This window comes from Crocuta crocuta, unplaced genomic scaffold (assembly GCF_008692635.1).
Source record: "Crocuta crocuta isolate KB4526 unplaced genomic scaffold, BGI_CrCroc_1.0 scaffold279, whole genome shotgun sequence".
NCBI lineage: Eukaryota > Metazoa > Chordata > Mammalia > Carnivora > Hyaenidae > Crocuta > Crocuta crocuta.
In genome coordinates, this window is record NW_027551570.1 from 4,344,660 (window position 1) to 4,367,324 (window position 22,665).

Here is a 22,665-nt window from a genome sequence, read left to right on the forward strand (position 1 = left end):
CTTGCTAAATAGAAGATGCACTTTTTTGAGTGTTATTTTTCTTTTATAATACGACAGACTACTTTTTGAGGAAAAGCATTGTAGGCTAGACGCTGAATAACTTTAGGAGTATTTTCAGAAAGAGAAATGATTGCCACCAGGTACACTTGTTTTCTGCTGTGTGAAATTCTTAAGATTCCATGTTGGAATACGTCCTATGTTGAGTTTTATAGTTAGGTGTTTTAAATCTTACCCAACTTAAAAAAAAATTTTGTTTTGAAAAATTGAAAAGAAGTAAAAGAAGAACTTCACAAGATTGTAAACTTGTCCGCCACAGTCCTCACATCTTGTTCCTCGAGCAGAGTGAGGAGATGGAAGAATTGAGGTTTCATAGATGTCTCATTACACATATTGCAGCAAACAGCCAGAGAATTATATCATGAAATCAGCTAGTCTCACGTGCAATGTGATCAGGTTGTTACTATGGTAACGTTTCCATTTGTGGGTTTTTGTAGAGTTAAAATTTGTAGTCATCACATGATACTACCATGGCTTTTGATTTTGCATGTAAATAAATCACTGTACTACCTGCATGTTATTAAGTAGCACCAGTCATAGCACTTAAATACCACCCATACACTCTAGGCTAGGGAATCGAAAATAGGAAAATGAAAGAAATGTGAAATTACATTTTAAGACTGTTCTGATGTTGCTAAGATTTTAAATGTTTCTTTAAAGGAGTAAGAGCACTCACTGCCAGTTAGTTGCTCTCTGAGACGCCTTCATTTTGTAAGTGTATGATACGAAACTGGCTAGGCATGGTCGTAGGAGGTAAGGAGGGCTTTAATTTATCAGCTAAAGGGGTGCTAAATAACCAAAACAGAAGTAATGACCCTTCTGAGACTGAGAAGATTCATTTGAAGGCAGTCCTCTTTCATTTTAACCTTATTAACTGTGTCACATTTGTTCTGTTTTCAGACATTCAGAAGTTGTCCTGCTCATTTCACTTTTGATTATAAAATCAGACTCTAATATCTTAGATTAACTTGGATTAAAATAGCCTATAATGTTCCCTTGTATCAATTACTGTATTCTAGTAAAGATTCCTACTGTTTTTGTTTTGTTTTGCTTCCTAAAGCCCCCTGCTGCTGTTGATTACACCTAGATCTGCTACTGATTGGAACTGTTAAAAGGCAAAGATAGTGTGGCTGGTTGCTGAATCATTTAATTGTAGGACTAATAAGAGATGTTCTCTCTGGGACCTGAAAGAGCTAGACACTAGGATCTTACGAATGAAGAGGCCAAGGAATATTCGTCTGCACTTTAATAATTTTTGAAGGTGTGGAATTTATTTACTTGTAGCATAATAAAGGAATATCAGTAGCCTCATTGGCTTGTGAAACCATGTAACTGAACTCTGTTGAGGAAAAGAAAAGGGAGGAGAAATTCTAGAGAAAATTTAATACTAACAATTATTTTTCCCTGGGAATTGAATCAGAATAAAACAAATGGAATAACTGTATAAAAATGTTCATTCAGTATTGGAGACATTTGGTAATGGCAAGAAATTCAAAGTTAAATTTTCATTCGTAATCAAGGCCGTATTTGTAAGCCCAGTGCACAGTATAGAGTGAAGTTGTATAAGGCCTAAGCTCCCTATGAGAAGTTTACATATAAATTTTGGAATCTAGAGATAGTATTTTTGTGATAGTTACAGGTGTCTTATGAGGCACTGACAGATCAAGAACAGCTATCAGTTTGTACGCTTATTACTTCATAAATTGAGATCATTAGTTCTGTGCTGGACTTAGAGATTATTTGAGGGAGATAGCTATTTATAGGTATATTAAATGATGCTTTATTGACACTGCTACTCCTTCTGTTCTTTATAAATAATTGCTTCTTTTAAAGACATTTCAGTTTTTTAAGTGCAAACTCAATCAGTGGTTTTAGGTAATTTGTTTGAACTTAATGTGCATCTGTTGGGAAGTATTGACTGATCATAGCTTCAAATGGGAAAAAGCGAATGTTCGAAGATATTTTTTGAAACATTTTAAGCAGGAAACTTACATGAAGGGTGCTGTCAGGAAGGTGTTCACGCCAGCAATGCATATGATAGGTTGGAGAGGGGGAAAGAGGCCAGTTAGAAAAGTTTGTGCTAAGGATTAGGCGTCAAGTAATGGGTGTTATAATTGGAATTGTGACAGTGGAAATGAGGTAGAAGTCACAGTGTTGGTGTCTTTTTATTGAGGACCTATTGAATCAAGCATCAGAAAACTGATAAAATGGCTGAAATCTTATTAGTGACTAAATGAATATGTATGCCTTAAGTAATAAATCATTAGACTGAAAACTCCTTAAAGGCTGATTATTCATTTTTGAGGTCTCAGCACTTGACACGTTACGTTGCTTATAGTAGCCATTCAACCTGTTAGAGTGAAAAAAGGAAATAAGAGAGAAAGCCCTTGTGTTGGTTTGCTAGGACTGCCGTAGCAAAGTATCACAAACTTAGTGGCAGAAACAACAAAAATGTATCATCTCACAGTTTTGGAGACTAGAAGTCTGAGAGGAAGGTGTTGGCAGGATTGGTTCTTTTTGCGGGCTGTGGGGGAAGGGTCTGCTCCAGGCCTGCCTCCCTGGCTTGGAGATGCCGGTCTTCTCCCTGTGTCTTCTCATCTCTTGCTGCTGTGAGTATCTGGATTACCCCTTGTATTACCCCTTAGCCTTAGGAACACCTGTCCTCTTGCATTAGGGCTCACCTTAATGATGCTACTTGAACTTAGTTTTCTCCTGAAGGCTCTGTCTCCAAATAAGGTCACACTCTGAGGTACCGGGGGTAGGACTTCAGGGAATTTGGGGGGGAGGGTCATAATTCAACCAGTAATAACTCTCTTTGGAGTTGATATTGTTGATGGGCCAATGGCTAATGATGTATACAATTAATCAAAAAGTAAATATGGCCTTTCTGCAGTTAATGGCAGTATAGGGACCCACAGATATATGTCCCTTTGTAATTACGACCATGTAACATAATTTTCACCTCAGTTTTACTGTTTTTCAATTTATATGTGCAATTTGACAGCGAACCATTGTACTGGTTTCCATCTAGTGGCAGAAATAGGAGATGGGAGGCTGTTGGAAAAGCACAATAGGACTAATTTCCTTGTCTCCTCTCCTCTTTTATTTTACCTTGTTTAGAATGAAGCATTCTCTACCCCCACCACCGAGACTTCTTAAATGTTAGGAAAATAAGCGATATCGAAGTATTATTGGTAATAATGAAATTACATTTATAATGTTATGGTAGGTGAGTTTTTATGTACAATTTTGAACAGGTAGTCATTTATCTAGAGCAGATGATCTCCAAGTGTGGCTCCTGGATCAGTAGCTCAGCCTTACCTGGGGACTGTTAAGTAAAACAAATTTTTAGGCTCTATTCCACACCTATGGATCAGAAATTCTAACGGTGGAGTCTAAAAATCTGTGTTTTAATAAGATTTTCAAGTGATTCTGTATACACCAACTTTTGAGAACCACTCGTATATTGTGAGTATACATACATACTGTACAATACCTAACTTTATTGTTTTAAGTAATTATAGAAGCTTAGAGTTTTGTGTATTTTTTCTTTCTAATATTCTTTTGGTTTTATTATCTGATACTGAGACTTTGATTAGGAATGCTACCCAAAGTTATTACATTATTTTTATGGGAAACCATTAATTTCTATTGTTGGTTTATTATGTGTCTTTCTAGAAATGTTTTATGCATGTAAAAGCAAATAAAACTCTCTCTCCTGCTTTCTCTTTTCCCTCCCTCCCACTCACTCTCTCTATGCACACACATACATATATACGTTTGTATATATTTTTTTTTTCCCCCCTGTACAGATGGTAACACAGGACCTTGCTATATTCACATACCACTGTTACTTGGAAGACTTTCTCTATCAATGAATCATTCTTCTGTTTGTCTTTTTTTTTAAATAGCTATATAGTGCTACCATTGTATGCATGTACAGTGACTTATTAAGTCCTCAATTGATGGACATACAGGTTTCAACATTTTACTATTTAAAAAATTCTGTGAGAAATATTCTTGTGAGTACAGAATGTTTTTTAAAAAGATTCACGTTAAAAACTCAAGTACATATATTAAAGTTATATCTATATTTTACATATGCAAGTATATTCATAGCATAATTTCCTAAGAATGTAATTACGAGGTCAAAGAGTGTGTATATCCTCATTTTAAAAAGTTTTTTTTTTTTTAATGTTCATTTTTTGAGAGACAGTGCAAGCAGGGGAGGGGCAGAGAGGGAGACAAAGAATCTGAAGCAGGCTTCAGGCTCTGAGCTGTCAGCACAGAGCTTGATAATGGGGCTTGAACTCGAGAACTGTGAGATCATGACTTGAGGTAAAGTCAGATGCCTAACTGACTGAGCCACCCAGAAGCCCCAGTGTACTCATATTTTTGATAGCTATTTCTAAATCATCCTCCAAAGAGGTTACACCAGTTTATACCCCCTTTAACAGATGAAAATTAATGTTTCAAAATGTGTTTATCTGAAGGTACACTGGTGTTATATACTAGTGTTATATTTTTGAGGAAAACTTCTATGTTAAGCTAAAAAGAAAACACGAAACTTAAACTAGTGTCTTTAACAAACAATATATAAATAATACTTCAGAGATTCTTCCATTAAGTTATTGTATATTTTAGATACTTATTGATGCATAAATTGAAGGTAGGATTGAAGATTGTCTCCACTAATCTGAAGTAAATCTACATTGAGTGATTCATTAAAAAGTAATTTTTACATATCTGGAAAAACAGATCTTTGAAATAGTTTGGTTTACTGTCAGTGAGTACTTGGACAATCTCTAAATGTGGGGATTATTTGAGATACTACATATGTAGTTGTTTAAAAATTTATGATTTTTTTTTTGGTAACCGCCGTAATGTTTTTAATTAAAACTCTTTTTAGGTTTTTCATTTACGCAGTATCATTGGTTTATATTGTGTTAATGATTTCAAAATTTTAAATGAAGCAGTAGTGAGACAGAGAGCATTGGTTTTTTGTGTGTGTTTTTAAAAACATTTTATACTCCACCCACCCTCCCCACCCCCCTTTTTAACACTCTCTTAACTTAAAACTACTAAACAGATTTTTATTTTAATCTTTGGAACAAAAAATGTTCTCTTGGGCTGATACCAGTACTTTCCATGCCAAGTTACAGACCGGAATCTATTTTTATAGGCCAAGATACAAACCTCTGAAAACCAGAGTTTATAATGGAAACATTGACAGGCCCTTAACTATCACAGCACACATGGCACCGCTGAAATCATAAGGTACAGGCACAAGATTTCACATGCTGGGTGAGCATTGGATTTCTCAGTAATTGTATTGTCACATGTCTTTCAACTAGGGTTTAGTAAGCATCACCTGTAAATGGAGCTATGGTAGAGGCCATGAGACCACATTGTCTGGGCCCAATTCCTGCCCTCTCAATGCTTTTACTGAAGCACACAGACACTGAGAAGCATGGGATAAACCTGTTGGGCTTAGAGAAGGGACTTGGTTGGAAAGAAGTGTGGGAACTTGCTTACCTCTAGATTTAATTTGTGCTACAGCGCTGAGAATCCTGCCTGTTTCTGCAGGTAGGTCATTATGCATGTGTTCTGGGTATTATTACAAAACAGGTAAAACTAATCAATGACATCTTCATTTTAAGTCTATCACAGAAGACAGTTTAAACTTGAGATTGTTACATAACCAACTAAGCTTGATATTGAGTAGTTAGGTGAATTAAAAATTTACCATTTTATTTCTTTGAGGGAGCCCATCTAGGTGAAAAAGAAAAAGAAGTAGCCTTCTTTAAAGACTACATCTGATTACTCAGCTTTATTTGATTAAAGAAAAGTCCTTAAAACCACCACCCTGGGTCCTTTTAATCACTGTAACTTAGTCTTATTTTAGTTTACATGGGACTTGGCTTCCCACCATTAGTTCCTGAATGCCTTCATTAGTTACACTAATGAAAGAACCTGCAGTGTGTTAAGTACTTTAAAGGGAAATATGAACTCAGAACATGTCAGATGCCTTTATGGGAAAATCGTTAAAATGGTTTGAGGTATATATTTAACTTGAATGTTCATTGCAGGTTGGATTCTTGCATTTATAACACCAACATTGTCTACTTTCCTACTGCCTTTTCTTTATCTTGTTAAATTCTGGAGAGAAGTGGAGGTGTTATGTCAGATAGCTATCTCAGAGGCATTGTGAAGTGTTAGAGAAACCAGTATCTTGTGGGAAGATAATGAAGTGATAGTTTGTTGCTACAGATTTTGCAAGTACTGCCAGAAGGAATAGGTAAAAGGAAGATGTTAATTTGAATCTGAATCAGATTTTCTGTTCTGGTTTAAATTTGCCTTTTCATTGACCTATATCCATATACATTTAATAAGATTTGGATAGGAGACATGCTTGACATCCCAAGAGGCATCTTTTTATGTTTCAGGCTGGCTTTCCATTAATAAAGATAATATGGACATTTTAGGAGTAGTTTAAAAGTTTTGAATCTGTGATTAAATTTCTTCCCCTGATGTGTTAGAAATAATGCTTTTGTATCTTCAAAGATGGAAAATCTAAATGTAAGCTATTTAATTCTGTACATTTGTAATAGTTCTAGAATAGGGGGTCCTCATTTCATCTTTTTTTTAAGTTTATTTTGAGAGAGAAAGCATGTGCATATGTGAGTGGGGGAGGGACAGAGAGAAAGGGGGAGAGAGAGAGAGAGAGAGAGAGAGAGAGAGAATGAATTCCAAGCAGGCTCCTCATTGATAGTAAGGACTGAACTTAGAACTGACTGAGCCACCCAGGTACCCCTTGATCTATTTCTCTAGGGAGGAAAGTATGTAACTAACTCTCCTGTCTACTTCTCTTTGCCATTGCTATAGAAAACCTCACCACACATTTCAGGAACTACAGTCTTGATCTTAGTTACTGAGGGACAAGATAATATCACCTCATATTTTTAAAGTATGATTTTATTTCACTATGAGGTAAAACGGAGGAGTGTGTGACATATTTATATCTATAGATAGACTGAGTTCCTAGATTTACAGAATTTATCTGCTTTATAAATTGTTCCAGAAACTAAGGAACAGTAATGTAAGCAGATAGTAGTACATAAAACAAAAATCTAGAAGAATTGTTACAGCTAACTTAGTTCTTTGTAATTCGCATCCAAGCCTGAGGGCTGTAACTACTAAAGGCCTGTGACATATCAGACAATTCACAGAATCTATTCTATACTGATCCAGTTACCAGATAAATTCCTCTGATGTGGTTTTACCACTAGCAGTTTGTAACAAATACTTTTAGGAAGGGTAATGGTGTTAATCAGTGAAATGTTGTTAATCAATGAAAGAAAAGACTTAAGATTTTGTTTTGCCTTTGTGCCTCATAAAGCAGAGATTGTATGAGTAGGTGCTGAGGTTTTCTTTCTCCAGGTCATTCATGTGTTCGTCCTGCCTTCCGTGGTCTCTTATTAGGACTTGATGTTCAGACACTGGGCTAGGGGTCGTGAGCTTCAGTAGTCAGTAGTCGCCATTTACTCAGAAACAGACTTAACATAGTGGAAAGCCAGTAAGGAGGCCTTAAACTGAATTTCTGAAGAAGTCTGAAATTCGTATCCCAGTTTGTTATTTGTCTCCCCCTACAATGTAAATTCTTTGAGGACAGAGTCCGACTGTCTTACTCCCTTCTAAATGATTACCTTCTAGACTAGCTGGCGGGACAGGGGAGGATTCGACAGGTATTTACTAAGTTGAATGTGTGTTACACATGAGCAGCCCCTGCTTTCTCCAATTTCTGCTTTCTTCCTTCTTTCCTTTCTCAATAAACAAATTGAGAAACTATGATATGAAATCTGATTGTAATGTATAAGAGGGAAAATATTTATGGGACACTCAAAAGGATCTGTATTTTTGAACTATAAGTATATTCTGTCTTTCATCTTGTTCTAAAGCCTAGTTGTGTAAACCCAGCCGTCAGAGCAGTGGCAGTGTGATGGTGCTAGTAAGAACGGTAATAGCTAATATTTATTGAGAGCTTACTATGTGTGTGTCTGGTATTGTTGTGCATTCTTCAAGTTTGTTTAATCCTTACAAAACTTATGAAATGGATATTTCTCATTTTTACATTGAGGAAACTGAGGCACAACGAGTTTAACCAACTTATCTAAGGTCAGATAGTTAATAAGGGCATTTCCTCAATTTGTGCCTAGAAAATGTGACTCTGTTTCTTGTATCAACAAAAATAGACTGTAGAAGAAGTTTCCTTCTGTGGAAATAGTAAAGCATGGTAATTGGAAGAAGTATGATGTCGGGGGGGGTGGGTTCCTTCTTTGGGCTGTTCTTCCCTTTTTATTCTCTTGGGTGAGAGAACCTGTTTGCTTACAGTTTCCTCATTAGAAGTAGAAATATGAGATTGGCTTTTGCATGATCGAGTTTCTGAATTTATTCATTTAACTGTTTAGAGCAGAATGGAAAGGAGTTAGTAAACATTTCAGAGAGAAGGGAGCATTTGAGATGAACTTTGGGAGCTTATTAGTGGGATCTGGTCTGATGGATATTTATTCAATAATAATTTACTGTTTGTCAGGTCATGAGAATAGAAAAGTGGTTTTATTTGTTTGTTTTTAAGAAATATTTCAGAGAGAGGAATGGGATAGAATAGGTTTTCTTGACCAGGGCTGGTTGCCCAAATAGAGAGAGAGGGATGGGAGAACACTGGATGTCTTTAGAGAATGAAAAGAAATGAAGGAGATTAGAAAGTTAGATGTGGTTAGATCATGAGAGGTATTGAGAACCTGTTCTTGCATACTTATGTCGGCAGACATCCTGGAATCATAATGGTCTCTTGACTTCTCAGAGTTCGAGCTCTTCTAGTGTGTTTCCATTGAAGAGATTCTGTCCTGCATTGCATGGTGTGCACATTTTCTTTGTTCTGCCTCCTATCAGATTCTAAGGGTCAAGACTGTAAGGATGTTGTCTCTCCTCATTCTTCATTCCCTGGTGTTCCTTTCCTAGTGTCATTAATCATAGTTGAAACCCAGTAAGGATGTCTTAAAGTGAATTTCCGAAGAAGTCTGAAATTCATGTTCCAGCCACTTGGTGTGTGCTCTTGGGCTGAGATCCTTAATCTGCTAGCCTCAGTATCCACAGACCTAAAATAGGGATGATGATAATGCCTTTCTGATTAAGATTCCTAAAGAGATTGAATGGGATAATAACATAAAGCACAGTGTCTGGCATTTACTAAGCATTCCGTAAAATATTAGTTATCCTCAGTAGTGCATACCTCTCAGCATAGAGAAAAACATCGAACAAATTATTATCATTATCATTTTTTAATGTTTTTTGTTCAGGACCATAATTTGTTTTTCATTGTACCATATTTACAAAGGGAAAATCTGGTTTTCTTGAAATCATTTTTTTTTCAGAGTGCATCATACAATATAATTCATCAAATGAGGCCCATTTAAAGTATACATGAATGGTAATTTAATAGACCCTGTATTCTGGTTTTTTAATACTGTCCTAAAATTGCAGTGTATCCAAGATTTATTTATTTTTTTAAAAAAATCCTCTAAATTGTTAAGCACAAAAGACAGCACAGTTGAAAATTGAGCAAAGAATATAAACAGGTAGCTCTTAGAAAAGGTGACCCAAATGGTCAGTAAACGGATGAATGTTGCGTCAACTTGAGTGAGCTACAAGGGCCTCCTAAATATTTGGTCAGACGTTATAGTGGATGTTTTTGTGAGGGTGTTTTGAATGAAATTAATATTTAAATGGGCAGAATAGAGATTGGCCCTCATAATGTGGGTGGGCCTCATCTAATCAGTTGAAGGCCTGAATAGAACAAAAAGCCAAACTTTTCCCTCAGCAAGAGGAATTCTACAGCTATCTGACTTGGGCTTCATCTACATCATCTCTTTTTGCCCGATGGCCTTGAAACTATATCATCAACTTCTCCTACCCAGCAGCGTTTGAAATAGAACACTAACTTGCCAGGTCTGTAATTGTGAGAACCAGTTCCTTATAATAAAACTCTCTGTCTCCTCCTTTGCTGTCTGAAATCCTCCATTGGTCTGTTTCTTTTTCTTTTCTTAAAATTTTTAATGTTTTATTTTATTTCTGAAAGAGAGAGAGAGAGAATGAATGAATGAATGAGCAGGGGATGGTCAGAGAGAGAAGGAAACACAGAATCTGAAACAGGCTCCAGGCTCTGAGCTAGCTGTCAGCACAGAGCCCGATGCAGGGCTCAAACTCGCCGAACCGCGAGATCATGACCTGAGCCAAAGTCGGACGCTTAACCGACTGAGCCACCCATGCTCCACTGGTCTGTTTCTTTTGAGAACTCTGACTAATATAACAGATGAAGAAATTTTCAATCAAAAAATAGGGAGATGCTAATTTAAACCACAGTGAGATGCCACTTCATACCATTCAGAATGGAGAAAAAAGGCTCATGATATTCAGAGCTAGCACAGATGTAGAGAAATAGGAACTGTGCATATGAATGCATAAATTGGTATAGCACCACTTTGGGTAGAAGTTTGGCAATATTTTGTTAGAATTAAAGATGGGCAACAATTTTGATCCAGCAATTTGACTTCTAGATTAAAATTACTAGATTTGTCATCAAAATAAGATTGCATTAAGTGTTTAAGGTATCATATTTTAAAATTTAGTTTTGTGTTAATGTGATTCTCTTGAAAATTGTTTAATGATCCAGTTTTATAATTGGTTGCTTATTTTCACCATAGATGTATTTATGTGCCCTGCCTGTGGGCTCACGATTGCTGTTCTGCAATGACTTGTGTAGGGTACCTAATAAAATATTTTGAAATGAGATGGTTTCAAGAAATACTTCAATTTTCAATCATTATGTCCATTGTTAAATTCTAGTAGTAACTAAAAAATACAGATTAATTTTCATACATTTTTCTGGTGCTGATGCGTTTTTGTCAATAACTTGCTACAGTGATTTTATAAAGATTAATCCTGATGTTCCAAGAGGATGTGCATGCCATATGAAATATTCCATATCGTATTAGAAGGCAAAGTATCAGTTTCTCGAATATGAGGAGGAAAAAAGGTCATACCAGTGCATTTGTATAATTAAAATATGTAAGTTTACTGCTTTGACCACTTATGTTCATTCATCGCATTTAAATAACTAGCGACCTTTCTGAAATATTTAGTAAAAACTTAGAGCTTCATAGTATTTAGATAAAGTCTTACTATATTAAAAAAAACTGGCCATTTTAATCTTTTGCTTGATTTTTTCTAGGATTTAGAATCCTAGAAATTTAAAATATTATGTATTTATGGATTTTAAAGGTACAAAAAATTTTTGCTAACAAAGACTTTGTAAACGTACTTAAGTCAAAGTGACTCTATCTGGACTTGTGGGGAAGTTATTACCTGGTTTCAAAAGTTTTTGTAGGAAAATAATCACTATATGATAATGTCACTTAAAGTGCTTGATCCTGTTTAGTCTTCTTAGAAATTAAGATAAAACTTCTAGGCCCTAAACGGTTTTCAAAGCTTCAGTTCTCTATCTATATATAAATAGCACATTGCAGTTTTGAATAACTGTGTCATTGTTTGCAAATGGTAAAGCATGGCATGAAGTTTGTAATCTCTCTTTAAATTTTTTGCTAAGGTTTGGGCAAACATGATCAAAATGTTAGAAATTATCCAGTGGTTTCATTTCAAATCAGTATGCTAAGAATTCTATATGTCTAATTTAATGTACTTACCTTTTAACCATTTGTGTGATCCAGTGAAATTTTGGAGAAAGTATACTACTGTCTTCTGCTACAGTATATACACAGAAGAGGAATATATATTTGCTAGTAAAATTCTCTGACAGTTGAGATAGGGTTTGTGTAGCCTCTTTGTTGTCCCTGTGTATAACCATATTACTCTTTGGGTATTTATTCTATTTTGTTAATTGCACTCTTTCATCAACCCTTTCAAGATCTTTCTTTGTTTTTCATGGTGTTCATGGAATTACCTGGGTTTTTTAGTATGCATTGGTGTCTTGAAAAATTCTTTAGTAGTAGCCATAAAACCCTTGTGCTTTGTGACATCTAGATATCTGTGAACACTGTGTATCATCTTCTGTTTTTTATAATTAATCCTTCTTTATCCATCTTTCATTTTATCAGTGCTTTAAACTTACCTACTTCTAAAAATGAAATGTAAACAGTTTTATTCTCATTTTGAGGGCCCATAATGTTTACTTTTTTCAGCCATGTATATATATGTATGTATGTATCAGTTTTGTTACATGAACATCTAAATGGTCTTGGTGTTAGAAAATATACAGAAGTTATATGGACGTAAGTCAAGTCTCTTGGGTAAGATGGCACCATTACAATTAACATGGATGAGCAAAGATTCAGAGAATCTTAAGTCCTATCACTTTCTAGTGAGGCTCAAATTCATTATTTTACAGTAAGTTTTACTATTTTAAGTGATTATCATTTTCTTTTATCAATTATAGAAAATCTGTATGTATATATGGCAACAAATTGGAGATTTGGAGTTTTCTTGTCTCTATTATTACTGATGATCTTCTATTATAATTCAAACATTTTTGTGTTCATACTGAGCTTTATGGCCAAATATATGGAAGCTTCTATTCCATGAGCAAATAAGCTAGTCATTTTTGAAGTCATCAATCAGTTAAATTAGCAGTTTTAATGTAGAGTATACATGTCTTCACACTATGCATTATTGAATAACCTTTTCAAAATTTAAGGTCACACTCAGAACTTACCATACCTTAAATTCTTATGCAGTATTGGGCATATTTATTAACATTTTATTTACAATATAGGAATTAAAATGTTACATATTTGAAGAAGACTGGTCTCAACAAATTAACAAAGTTCAATTTTCTTTGTATTTTTTTCCTGAATGCACCTATTTAGGGATAAAGGTAATCTCACTATAAGAATGGTTGTATACTGTGTCTCCTTTCAGCAAGGTCCTTGATGGCTCTTAGATATTTGTTGGGTTGTTTCATTTTTCTGCATTTGGTAGCTGATGATTTCCGTTAAGTAGCTGGTTTTTCACTTGTTTATTATTATATTTCTTTGCAGTTACTTAGGGAACTTGAAATTTGGGGCCAGGTCAGTGCATTTGAATACTATATCTTGATCTTTTCCATTAGTAATCAGATAGCAGCTCTGGAAAAACAACTCTTTACTGTTTTGGGTGAGATTTTTGGGGACCCTACTCTCAGAGTTTTGATCTCCTTTAATTCTGGGATTCCTGTAATGAGCATAGCATATATTTTCCCAAAGATACTCGTCTTCATTTATCTGTTGATAGGGTTGTTAGATAAAGTACAGGATGCACAATTAAATTTAAATTTCAGATAAATTATGAATACTTTTTAGTGTATGTTCAAGATCTTTTCTTTTTCTGAAATTCAAATTAACTGGGCATCTGTATTTTTATTTTCTTTCGTTTCAATTAATAATTTCAATTAATTAATGCTAAATCTGGCAACCTATTTCCTGGGCTCTTTCCTCACTAAACTGAGCTCCTGGGTGAAGGAGGGGGTGGATGTACCCTAATTCATCTTTACCTACTTTTCCTATTTCCATTATCTGGTGATTTTTACTGACTGAAAGAATGAACTCTCTAATCAACTAAAATATTTCCTTATCTGAATATCTGTAAAGCAACTGCGTTCTACTGAGTTTGCCCTTTTATGTGAGTTAAATTCATTGAAAATTATCATGTTTCAATGAACAGTTGCAGATCTCAATAGGAATTAAAAAAAACTTTTCATCTCCCTTTCTCTTCCCTTCCCTTCGTCATCTCTTTTCCCCTTCTCTTTCCAGCTCTTACTATAATTAGCTAGCATTAACAGCAAATGTTTACTTTAGTTAAATTATTCAGAACATTTATTTTACTTGTCAAAGGTTAGATCAGGTTGTTGTTTGAACTGGTAATTAAATGCAGCCTAATATGCTCTCATATTTATATGCAATATAAGCCTGGTTCCTCATCATTCTGTATAATTTTGATGTTCAAGGCTGACATTTCAAAAAGGTTTTCTCTCTTCAAATATTGCTCATTCTTCTTGAACTCCTAATTGTTTGTTAGAGTTACCTTGATTTTATGAAAGCCTGATTAAATAGTTTAAAGGCTAGAGGTGTTCTCGATATAAAATACGGACAGTAACAATTGAAGGTGTTTTTGTATGGCTGTAAAATAACAGAAGGTTTGGTCAGTAGGCTGAGCTACTTTCCCAGTCTTTGCATCTTGAGCATCATTCTGGAGAACTCTGAAACCAAATGACGATATACTACAGAGAGCTTTTTGTTAGGCCACTTTAACTTTTTATAATGCTCAGTTTTCTCTTGGTTTATATCATGACTGCCACTTTCTATTACTTTATAGCATTTGAATATTGAAAGGCCAAATAAATACATATATGTTTTTTAAAGTTTACTTATTTACTTAAAAAAAGAGAGGGAGTGAGCTAGCAGGTAAGGGGCAGAGAGAGAGAATCCCAAGCAGGCTCCACACTGCTAGTGTGGATATGGGGCTTGAACCCACGAACTGCCAGTTCAGGACCAGAGCCAAAATCTATAGAGTTGGATGCTTAACTAACTGAGCCTCCCAGAAGCCCCAAAAGACCAAATATATTCTTATTTTGTAATATAAAATACTTAAGCCCACCTGTGAAGCTGTCATATATTCTACTTTTTTCTGATTACAGTTTATGAATCTAGTATTTTTATAGTTGTTTACTCTAACCATCTTGTTCTGATAGCTTGAAAAATGTAAGAATTAAGTCTTCCAATTTTAATTTTCTTTTGATCATTGTTCTTAGTATGTAGACCCTTATTGTATTCCTGTGCTTATTTAATTGGGAACACTTGAATAGTACAGATGTATAGTTGGTAAAAGGGAGTTAGGTTTTCAGGATTTTACCAATGAGTGATATTTAATATTGAATGACATGTATTAAGGCAAATGCTTTTATATATAATTTATTTGCCATTGTAAATGCATTTATCTTGTGAGAAACAGACCCCCTATTGTCAGATGAAGTATTCTGGAAAGGTTTGGAGTAAATAAATAATAAAACTACTTTGATATACAGTCTAACCAATATTAAATATTAAGACTTTTCAGATGATTGATTTTAATACTTAATTAACTTATTTAAAGTCCAATATAACCCTCTTGCAATAAAGATTAACAGAATTTTAAAATGGAACTTTATTCTTTCTTTTTTTCCTTCTGTCTCTTTTTTTCATTCTTCCTCCTTTCCTACCTTCTTCTCTCCCATATGATAAAGACTTTAGAACATCATTATTCCAACCATCAAATTTACCTCTAGCTACCAACATTTTTGAGTAAAAGAGGTGTTTTAATAGAAGATTCTATAGGTAATGTTTAAATACTCTCTCTCTTAATTGTGAAAATATAGCTTCTATCAAAGTTTGTTGCTTTTATAGCCACGATGTCCTGTTTTAGGTTATATACCCATCATGGTAAATGCATGCTATCTCTGACAGATACTTATTCATGCCCTATCCTCTCCCTCTTTTATAATCGTGTTCTGGAAATAGTTCATTTAAGCTCTTTGATATGCTTTTCTTATAGGAGATATCTTTATGTAAAGTAATATTACTCTGTCATTTCAGTGTTTGACTTTAAGTTTACCATCAGTCAAGAATTTAAATGAATGAAGTATGCTTCTATGAGCTTTTCTGAATATGGATGTCTTTCGAAGACACAATTCAGAATGCTAATTCTCTGCTTGTGTATTAGAAGCTTTGAAAGAATGAATACACACTGAAATACATAGAACTTCAGATTCAGAGGGAATAAATTATTTTTCTAGAGGCTTTGTTTATATAATAGCATTTAAAAGGAAAGAAATTTATTCAGCTAACCTGTTTTGTCTGTACCATGATAAGAATTTGAAGTTTTCACCTGATGCTTCTTGTATTGCTTCACTTACATGGAAAATAATCTTGTTTTGAAATTTTATTACTATACTTTAAAATTGTCCTTTAAGCTTTAGTGCTAGACTCTTACTCTTTCATTAAATATTAACTGTTTTCACAAGACTTCCTTTCTTTCAGGCAGATCACTTTTATCCTAAGATTTAATACTGCAAGAACAAGATTATAAAGCCAAAATAACTGTCCTTAAGATTCATCTTGGAGGGACACCTGGATGGCTCAGTCGGTTAAGCATCTGACTCTTGGTTTCTGCTCTGGTCGTGATCTCATGGTTTTGTGGGTTCAAGCCCCACATTGGGTGCTGTGCTGACAGCAGTTTCAGCCTAATGTGTCAATTGCTGTGACCACAGGATAGTAGTAACACCATATTGCACAACCAATTTTGAGTTTTGTGATTTTGAGTTTATGTGAAGCAGGAAATTTAACTGTTATTTATAGTCATATAGCAAAGAAGGGATATCTGCTTTCTCAAGTCTTGGAAGGTTATATTGCTGTGCTTTCTGAATTAGAAAAAAATAAGATTGTCTTCAGATTTAAAAATTCTTAGGGTTTTTTCAAGAAAATTCTAGAGACAGATTGGCATTATTTAAGAAAACTGACATCCAACATTGTGGATTTTAGTGGTCATTTACTAAGGTACATATTTATGATCATTATATATTTCCTCTCTGCCTGTTACATAGAGAAGATTAAGGCATATTAAATATAGAAGTCTGAGTTTGTAACACAAATATAAGATGTAATGATGAATTGTACACTTCAAAGTGTTTATGCCAGTTTGACTTTTAATAGTGATTATCTTAAAATTTTCAGAGGAAAAAAATTCCCTTAATTCTTTGTTTGAATTTCTATCAAATATTTTCCTATGGTCAGATATTTATAAGCAAAAACATTATTCAATATAATGATTAAAATAAATATAGACACATTTGTTTAAAAACCTTTATTCTCCTTTGTAGTAGTCAAATATTTTTGTAGTTGGTACAGTCACAAAACACAAATTAGACAATTTTTGAGAAAATTACGTCACATTTGAAAGCAGCACTAATCATAATAGCAGTAACCAGTGCACTTAAGTGTTTTTTATTCTAGAAAACTAAAATAGCCCTTGTGTTTAAAACAGAACAACAAGAAACAAAGCAGCACCTGCTTAATAAGTTACTTTTCAACCAGATTATTATTTAAATCCATAATTAAAAGAACAACATGTAAACTTTTTGTTCAACAGATTTTTTTTCTTTTAATGTTTGTTTATTTGAGAGAGACAGAGCATGAGTGTGGGAGGGGAAGAGAGAGAAGGAGACACAGAATCCGGAGCAGGCTCCGGGCTCTGAGCTGTCAGCACAGAGCCCAATGCAGGGCTTGAACTCATGAACTGTGAGATCATGACCTGAGCTGAAGTTGGATGCTTAACTGACTAAGCCACCCAGGTGCCCTCTTCAACAGAGTTCTTGAAAATAACTCCTTATGACTATTGGGTCAGGTTGTTTTATTTAATAAAAAGAATTTCAGTGATTCAGTTTCAGTCTGAATAATAATAAATAGAATATAATTAGAATAAATTAGAATATAGTGGATCCTTGATTATATACACTAGCTATAGACTGGTGTATTTGGTAAATTTTATGTTTTGGGTTTTGGTTATAACCATATAACTATAACTTGATTATAACTAAGTTGTCAATTTCTAAAGAATTACTAATAAAGATACAATTAGTGGATGACTTCTTGAAGGAAGAACTTCAACTTTCTTTAAGGAGCCAAAAAGATCTTAAGTATCTTTTAAAATCTTGAATGAACATATGAACATCATCATGTTGTATTAAAAAAATTTTTTTTAGTTTATTTATTTTGAAAGAGAAAGTATAAACAGGAGAGGGGCAGAGAAAGAGGCAGAGTGAGAGGATCCCAAGCAGGTTCCACATTGTCAGCATGGAGCCTAATGTGGGGCTTGAACTCATGAATGGTGAGATCATGACCTGAGCTAAAATCAGGAGTTGGATGCTTAACCAACTGAGCCACCCAGGCGCCCCAGAGTATTTTTTCTTAAAGTTTATTTATTTTGAGAGAGAGCAAGAGCAAGAGAGAGCATGCATGTGGAGTGGGGCTGAGGTGGGGTGGGGGAGGGAAAAAGAGAGAGAGAGAGAGAGAGAGAGAGAGAGAAGGAACAAAGGGAAGGAAGAAAGAATTCCAAGCAGGCTACATGCTGTCATTGCAGAGGCTGACTGTGAGATCATGACCTGAGCTGAAATCAAGAGTGGGATGCTTAACTGACTGATCCCATCCAGGTGCCCCTAGAGTATTTTATTTTTGCTACTATAGAAAGATTTTTTTTAATGTTCCTTGTAGAAATGTGCTTTGATATAGGTTTGCTAGTTACTTGTTTATTTCTCATAAGTTTGAAGTACATGAAATCCCCTTATTTGTATATTTTAAGTTTGTGAAGTTTGTAACAGTCGAAATATAATATAAAAAATGAGAAATTAAGATAATGATATGAAAACATGTCTAGGATATTAAAGAAATTCTCTGGAAATCTGGCTGTTAACTTGGAATATGCATTTTCAAATGTTTTCTCTGATAATTTCAAAAGTATAACAAAATGTATGGAAAATATGAACCTTAACATTAAAATAGTTGTCCATGGGTCATAATTTTGAAATGTTTATTCTATACAGGGTTCTTGTTTTGTTTTGATTTTACTTATTTATTTTTGTTTGTTTTGTTTTTGTTTTTTAGTTTTAATTATTTGCCAGCACTTTAAAGAGATTTCAAATAAAATTCTGGGGTTTCTAACCTGTCTTGAAAAAGTTGAAGTAGAGTAAAGGTGTTTCAGTTGTTCACAGATCCCATCCTCTTGTACAGTTTTGTTTTGTATTTCATCTGTTTGTCTCATTGTCTAACTGAGATCCAAATGTAGTGCAGGAGTAAAGGATGTGAGCTCTGGAGTTTCACAAGATAGGTTCAGATTCTGGCTTCAACACTTACTACTTGTGTAACTGTAGACAGATTAGTTAATCTCTCTGTACCTCCTTTCTGTCTTTGGTAAAATGAAAATGGTGATGTGGCCCTACTGATGTCAGTAAGTGCATTGGGAACATGAAATAATGAGTATACATGAAGCATTTAGAGTGGTTTGTGACTTACATTCATTGTTCAGATGTTAACTTTGGTTAATAATGCTTTTTGCCTGATATCATCAGGCATTTGAATTTGGTGGTTCTTCTCCGTAGTAGAGGACTTTGATCTGTTTATTCATTTGATCAAAATTTATCAGATTCTGTTTTATAGTATTTGTAACTGATCATTTACTTTTTCCTGTCCTCTACTAGATTATATTTCCTAGAATTCCTTCTGTTTTCTAAGTGCTAAATATATGTTGATTGATTTGCATACATAAGAAGTGCTGACAGTTGTCTAGATTTATGGATTTAGGATTTGATTTATGGCTTAAAAAATTCTTACTATTTGTTGACAATGAAAGTTTTCTGCCTTGTCTAGTGTTGGTTTTGCCTATACCTTTGCTTTTGTTTTAGCCACAGTCTAAGGCGTGAGGATTTTTTACCATCTGACTGTGAATGTGGGTGGTGAGAGTTGGAGGGTTCTGGTAAAACTCAGAAAATGTACTAGAGTATTTTACAAAGTGAGAGTTTTAGGGAGAAACTAAGCAGGATAGAGGAGCATTTTGTGTTGGGAAGAACAAGATTTGTATATTCGTGGGCTTTTCTGGAACCTTTCCTCCATTAGCGGAGCCCATGTCCTATAAAATGATAATGCTCATTTTGGTTGGGCTTGTTTTCCATCATCTTCCTATCCTGTCTCCCCTCTCTTGAAACTTAAAATTTCATGTGTTAACATTATTTTGGATGAAAATTAGAGCCCAGTTGATATTTTTGGAAGATTTTGACTTGAGAAGGTTATCTGTAGCTCATAGACATAGAAAATGTATAAGTAGTATAGCTTAAAAATGAAAAAAATAATTAAAAACATCTTTGTTTAAATTGACATTGTCTATAGGAACCAGAATCAAGGAGGAAAACCTTCAAAACAATTTAAGAAATAGGTGGTTATTTATATAACCTTGCCTTTTTAAGCACAATAATAACAGAGGTAGCAGCCATGAAGGAGGTACAGATATTTTGGGTGCACAGAAATGAAATAAAAAAGTTACTCATGTCACAGAAGCACTGTGTTATTTGAAGACAGACACACTCTGAGAAAAATATCTATATCACATGACAAAGGTTTAATATTCTTAATATTTAAAGCATGCTTATAAATTATGAAGACCATGATAATAATAAACTCAGTCCACAAAAGATAATGAATAAATGTCAGAGAAAGCATATGAATCTTCAGTAATCTCACTAGTTATCAAGCAAATGCAATATAAAAATTGACTATCACACTCGTCCATAAAATGAATTACCCATTCCCACTGTTAATGAGGGTCCAGGGGAATGAAGTGTTCTGTATACAAATCTTTCTAGAGCATAATTTGCTAATATATCATAGAATATTATTTTTTTAAATACATGTTTTGGTCCAGCAAAGACACTTATAAGAACTTCTCTTAAGACAGTAATCATAGATGTGACACAGGGATATTACTAAAAAATAATCATTGTGAAACTGTTTATAGTGTTGAACAACTGAAAGCACTCTGTTTACTAATAAGGAATTGGTTGCATAAACTGTTATAGCTATTTAATGGAATACTAGGGATCCATTTGAAGTTATAATATGGTCTTTTTTTTTTTATGGGGATAGAAAATACCCATAATAATTTATATAATCAGTATATTTAACATGGTAGATCACATTAAAATAAGTATATTTTAAATGCCCAGAACAAAGTCAGAAAGGATATGTGTAAAAAACTGAAATATTAACAGGGGTGTTTTTAGTTAATACAATTATGAATGATTTTAGTTTGCTAAATTTTCTGTGTTTTGAGAGTTTCTATTGTAAATGTGTATTATTTTGGCAGTGGGACAAAAGGATGGTATAAATAATATGGTAATTTAACTTACAGTTCAACTTTTTCTTTAAGAAGTTTATTGAAAATAAGTGTGATTGAACATTGAGGTAAAAGTTACTAAAGAAGTTCAGATTTGGGGAGAAATTATTGAAATGGAAATTGTATGGCACTTTTCACTTCTTTGCATTTTCCTGCCAATGTGTTGTAACAGTCCCTGAAGCCTGTGGAAAACCTGTTAATGTCTGTAATGCTCATTTAATCATTTCAATGTTGTATTTATTCCCAGTCATAGCAAAAAGAAAAAGCATGATTTTTCTGTTTTGTTTTTGTTTTTGTTTTTTTATTTTCCAGGTAGTCGCTTTAAGCGACATTGTTCATTTCTCACAATGTATCATTCCTTATCTGAAACTAGACATCCTCTGCAGCCAGAAGAACAAGAAGTGGGCTTTGACCCCCTGTCAAGCTACTCAAACAAGACTGGAGGTGAGTTTTGTATTCAGAGACATTCTATGGTTACTGGGAAGTGTAGCAGAGAGCCTCCATTTTTTTCTGCCTGCCTTAAGTAAGTAATTCTTTAGATGAAGCTGAGCGGGGCAACTTGAAGCACACTTCCCTGGGTAGGTTGAGAGCACTCTGACACTAATGAATACCACAAAACATCAACTTTCAATTATAGACGGAAGCTTTAGGCAAATGTTTAATGCACTGTCATTCTTTAAAAAGAATCATGAACTTAAACAATACTTCAGCATAAGAATATTAAAATCAAAATGGCCTTTGTCAAAACATCTTTTAAAGAAGTCTAAGCTTTTGGTGTTGATTTTGCAGGGATTTTTTTTTTTTTTTAATCTTTTAAAGCAGTTGACCTCATTCCTAGATAAAGATTTGCCTGATTCTTTTTTTTTTCCAGTAATTGAAATTTGTGTCCTATTTAAAAAAAAATCTATGCATTGAAATAGTTAAAAATAGACTGTTAAAAGTAAACTGTATTCAGGGTCTACCCTATAAAAATTTATCAAATGTGTCTGTTTCAGAATTCTGTGTTGTTTTCTCAATATTAGTGATAATATAGTATCTTAAAAGGAAGTAGTTTATGCAAATTCCTAAAGCCTTATCCTTATTTTTGGTTGACTCACTGACTCAAGTAACTACTTACAATTTTTCGGTCATGAAATACATATATCAGGATTATGAGATCTGTTTTAAAAAATCATAATTAGTCAAAGTGATTACATGTGTTTTGTATACTTCAGATATGTTTTTTTTCCTGTATTGGTATAAAGGTCTGCTGTTCTGTTTTGGGAATTTAAAAACAACAATTGATTTTTAAAGTGGTTATTTAGTGATTAAGCCTTGACTTTATGGAGTGCATTTATGTGTTTTGTGCATTTTTACTGCCTTCTACGTCATACAGATGCCATTGTTGTTTTCAATGAAAATGATATAATTTGCCTTACAACTTATTTTTGTGATCTTTTTATTTTTATATGTGCATTTATGGAAAGGTCACAGAAAGACTGTTGTTCAAGGTTTTGACCATATGAAAAAATTGTTATCGTCTCATTTTCATTTCAGCATCTTAAATATTTCAGTGGTGAGAATACTACATCTCCTAGTGATTTT

The 22,665-nt window shown here is 34.0% G+C and overlaps 1 protein-coding gene across 1 annotated transcript in view; it reads left to right on the forward strand.

The window, feature by feature from the left end:
- Positions 1-22,665, forward strand: part of TBC1D5 (TBC1 domain family member 5) — a 536,447-nt gene that overhangs the window by 171,662 nt on the left and 342,120 nt on the right. Inside the window, exon 4 of the mRNA XM_077750881.1 lies at positions 21,394-21,525. Within this exon, the coding sequence (XP_077607007.1) occupies positions 21,429-21,525 (97 nt within the window). The 5' untranslated portion in view covers positions 21,394-21,428. The remainder of the gene's footprint in view (positions 1-21,393; positions 21,526-22,665) is intronic.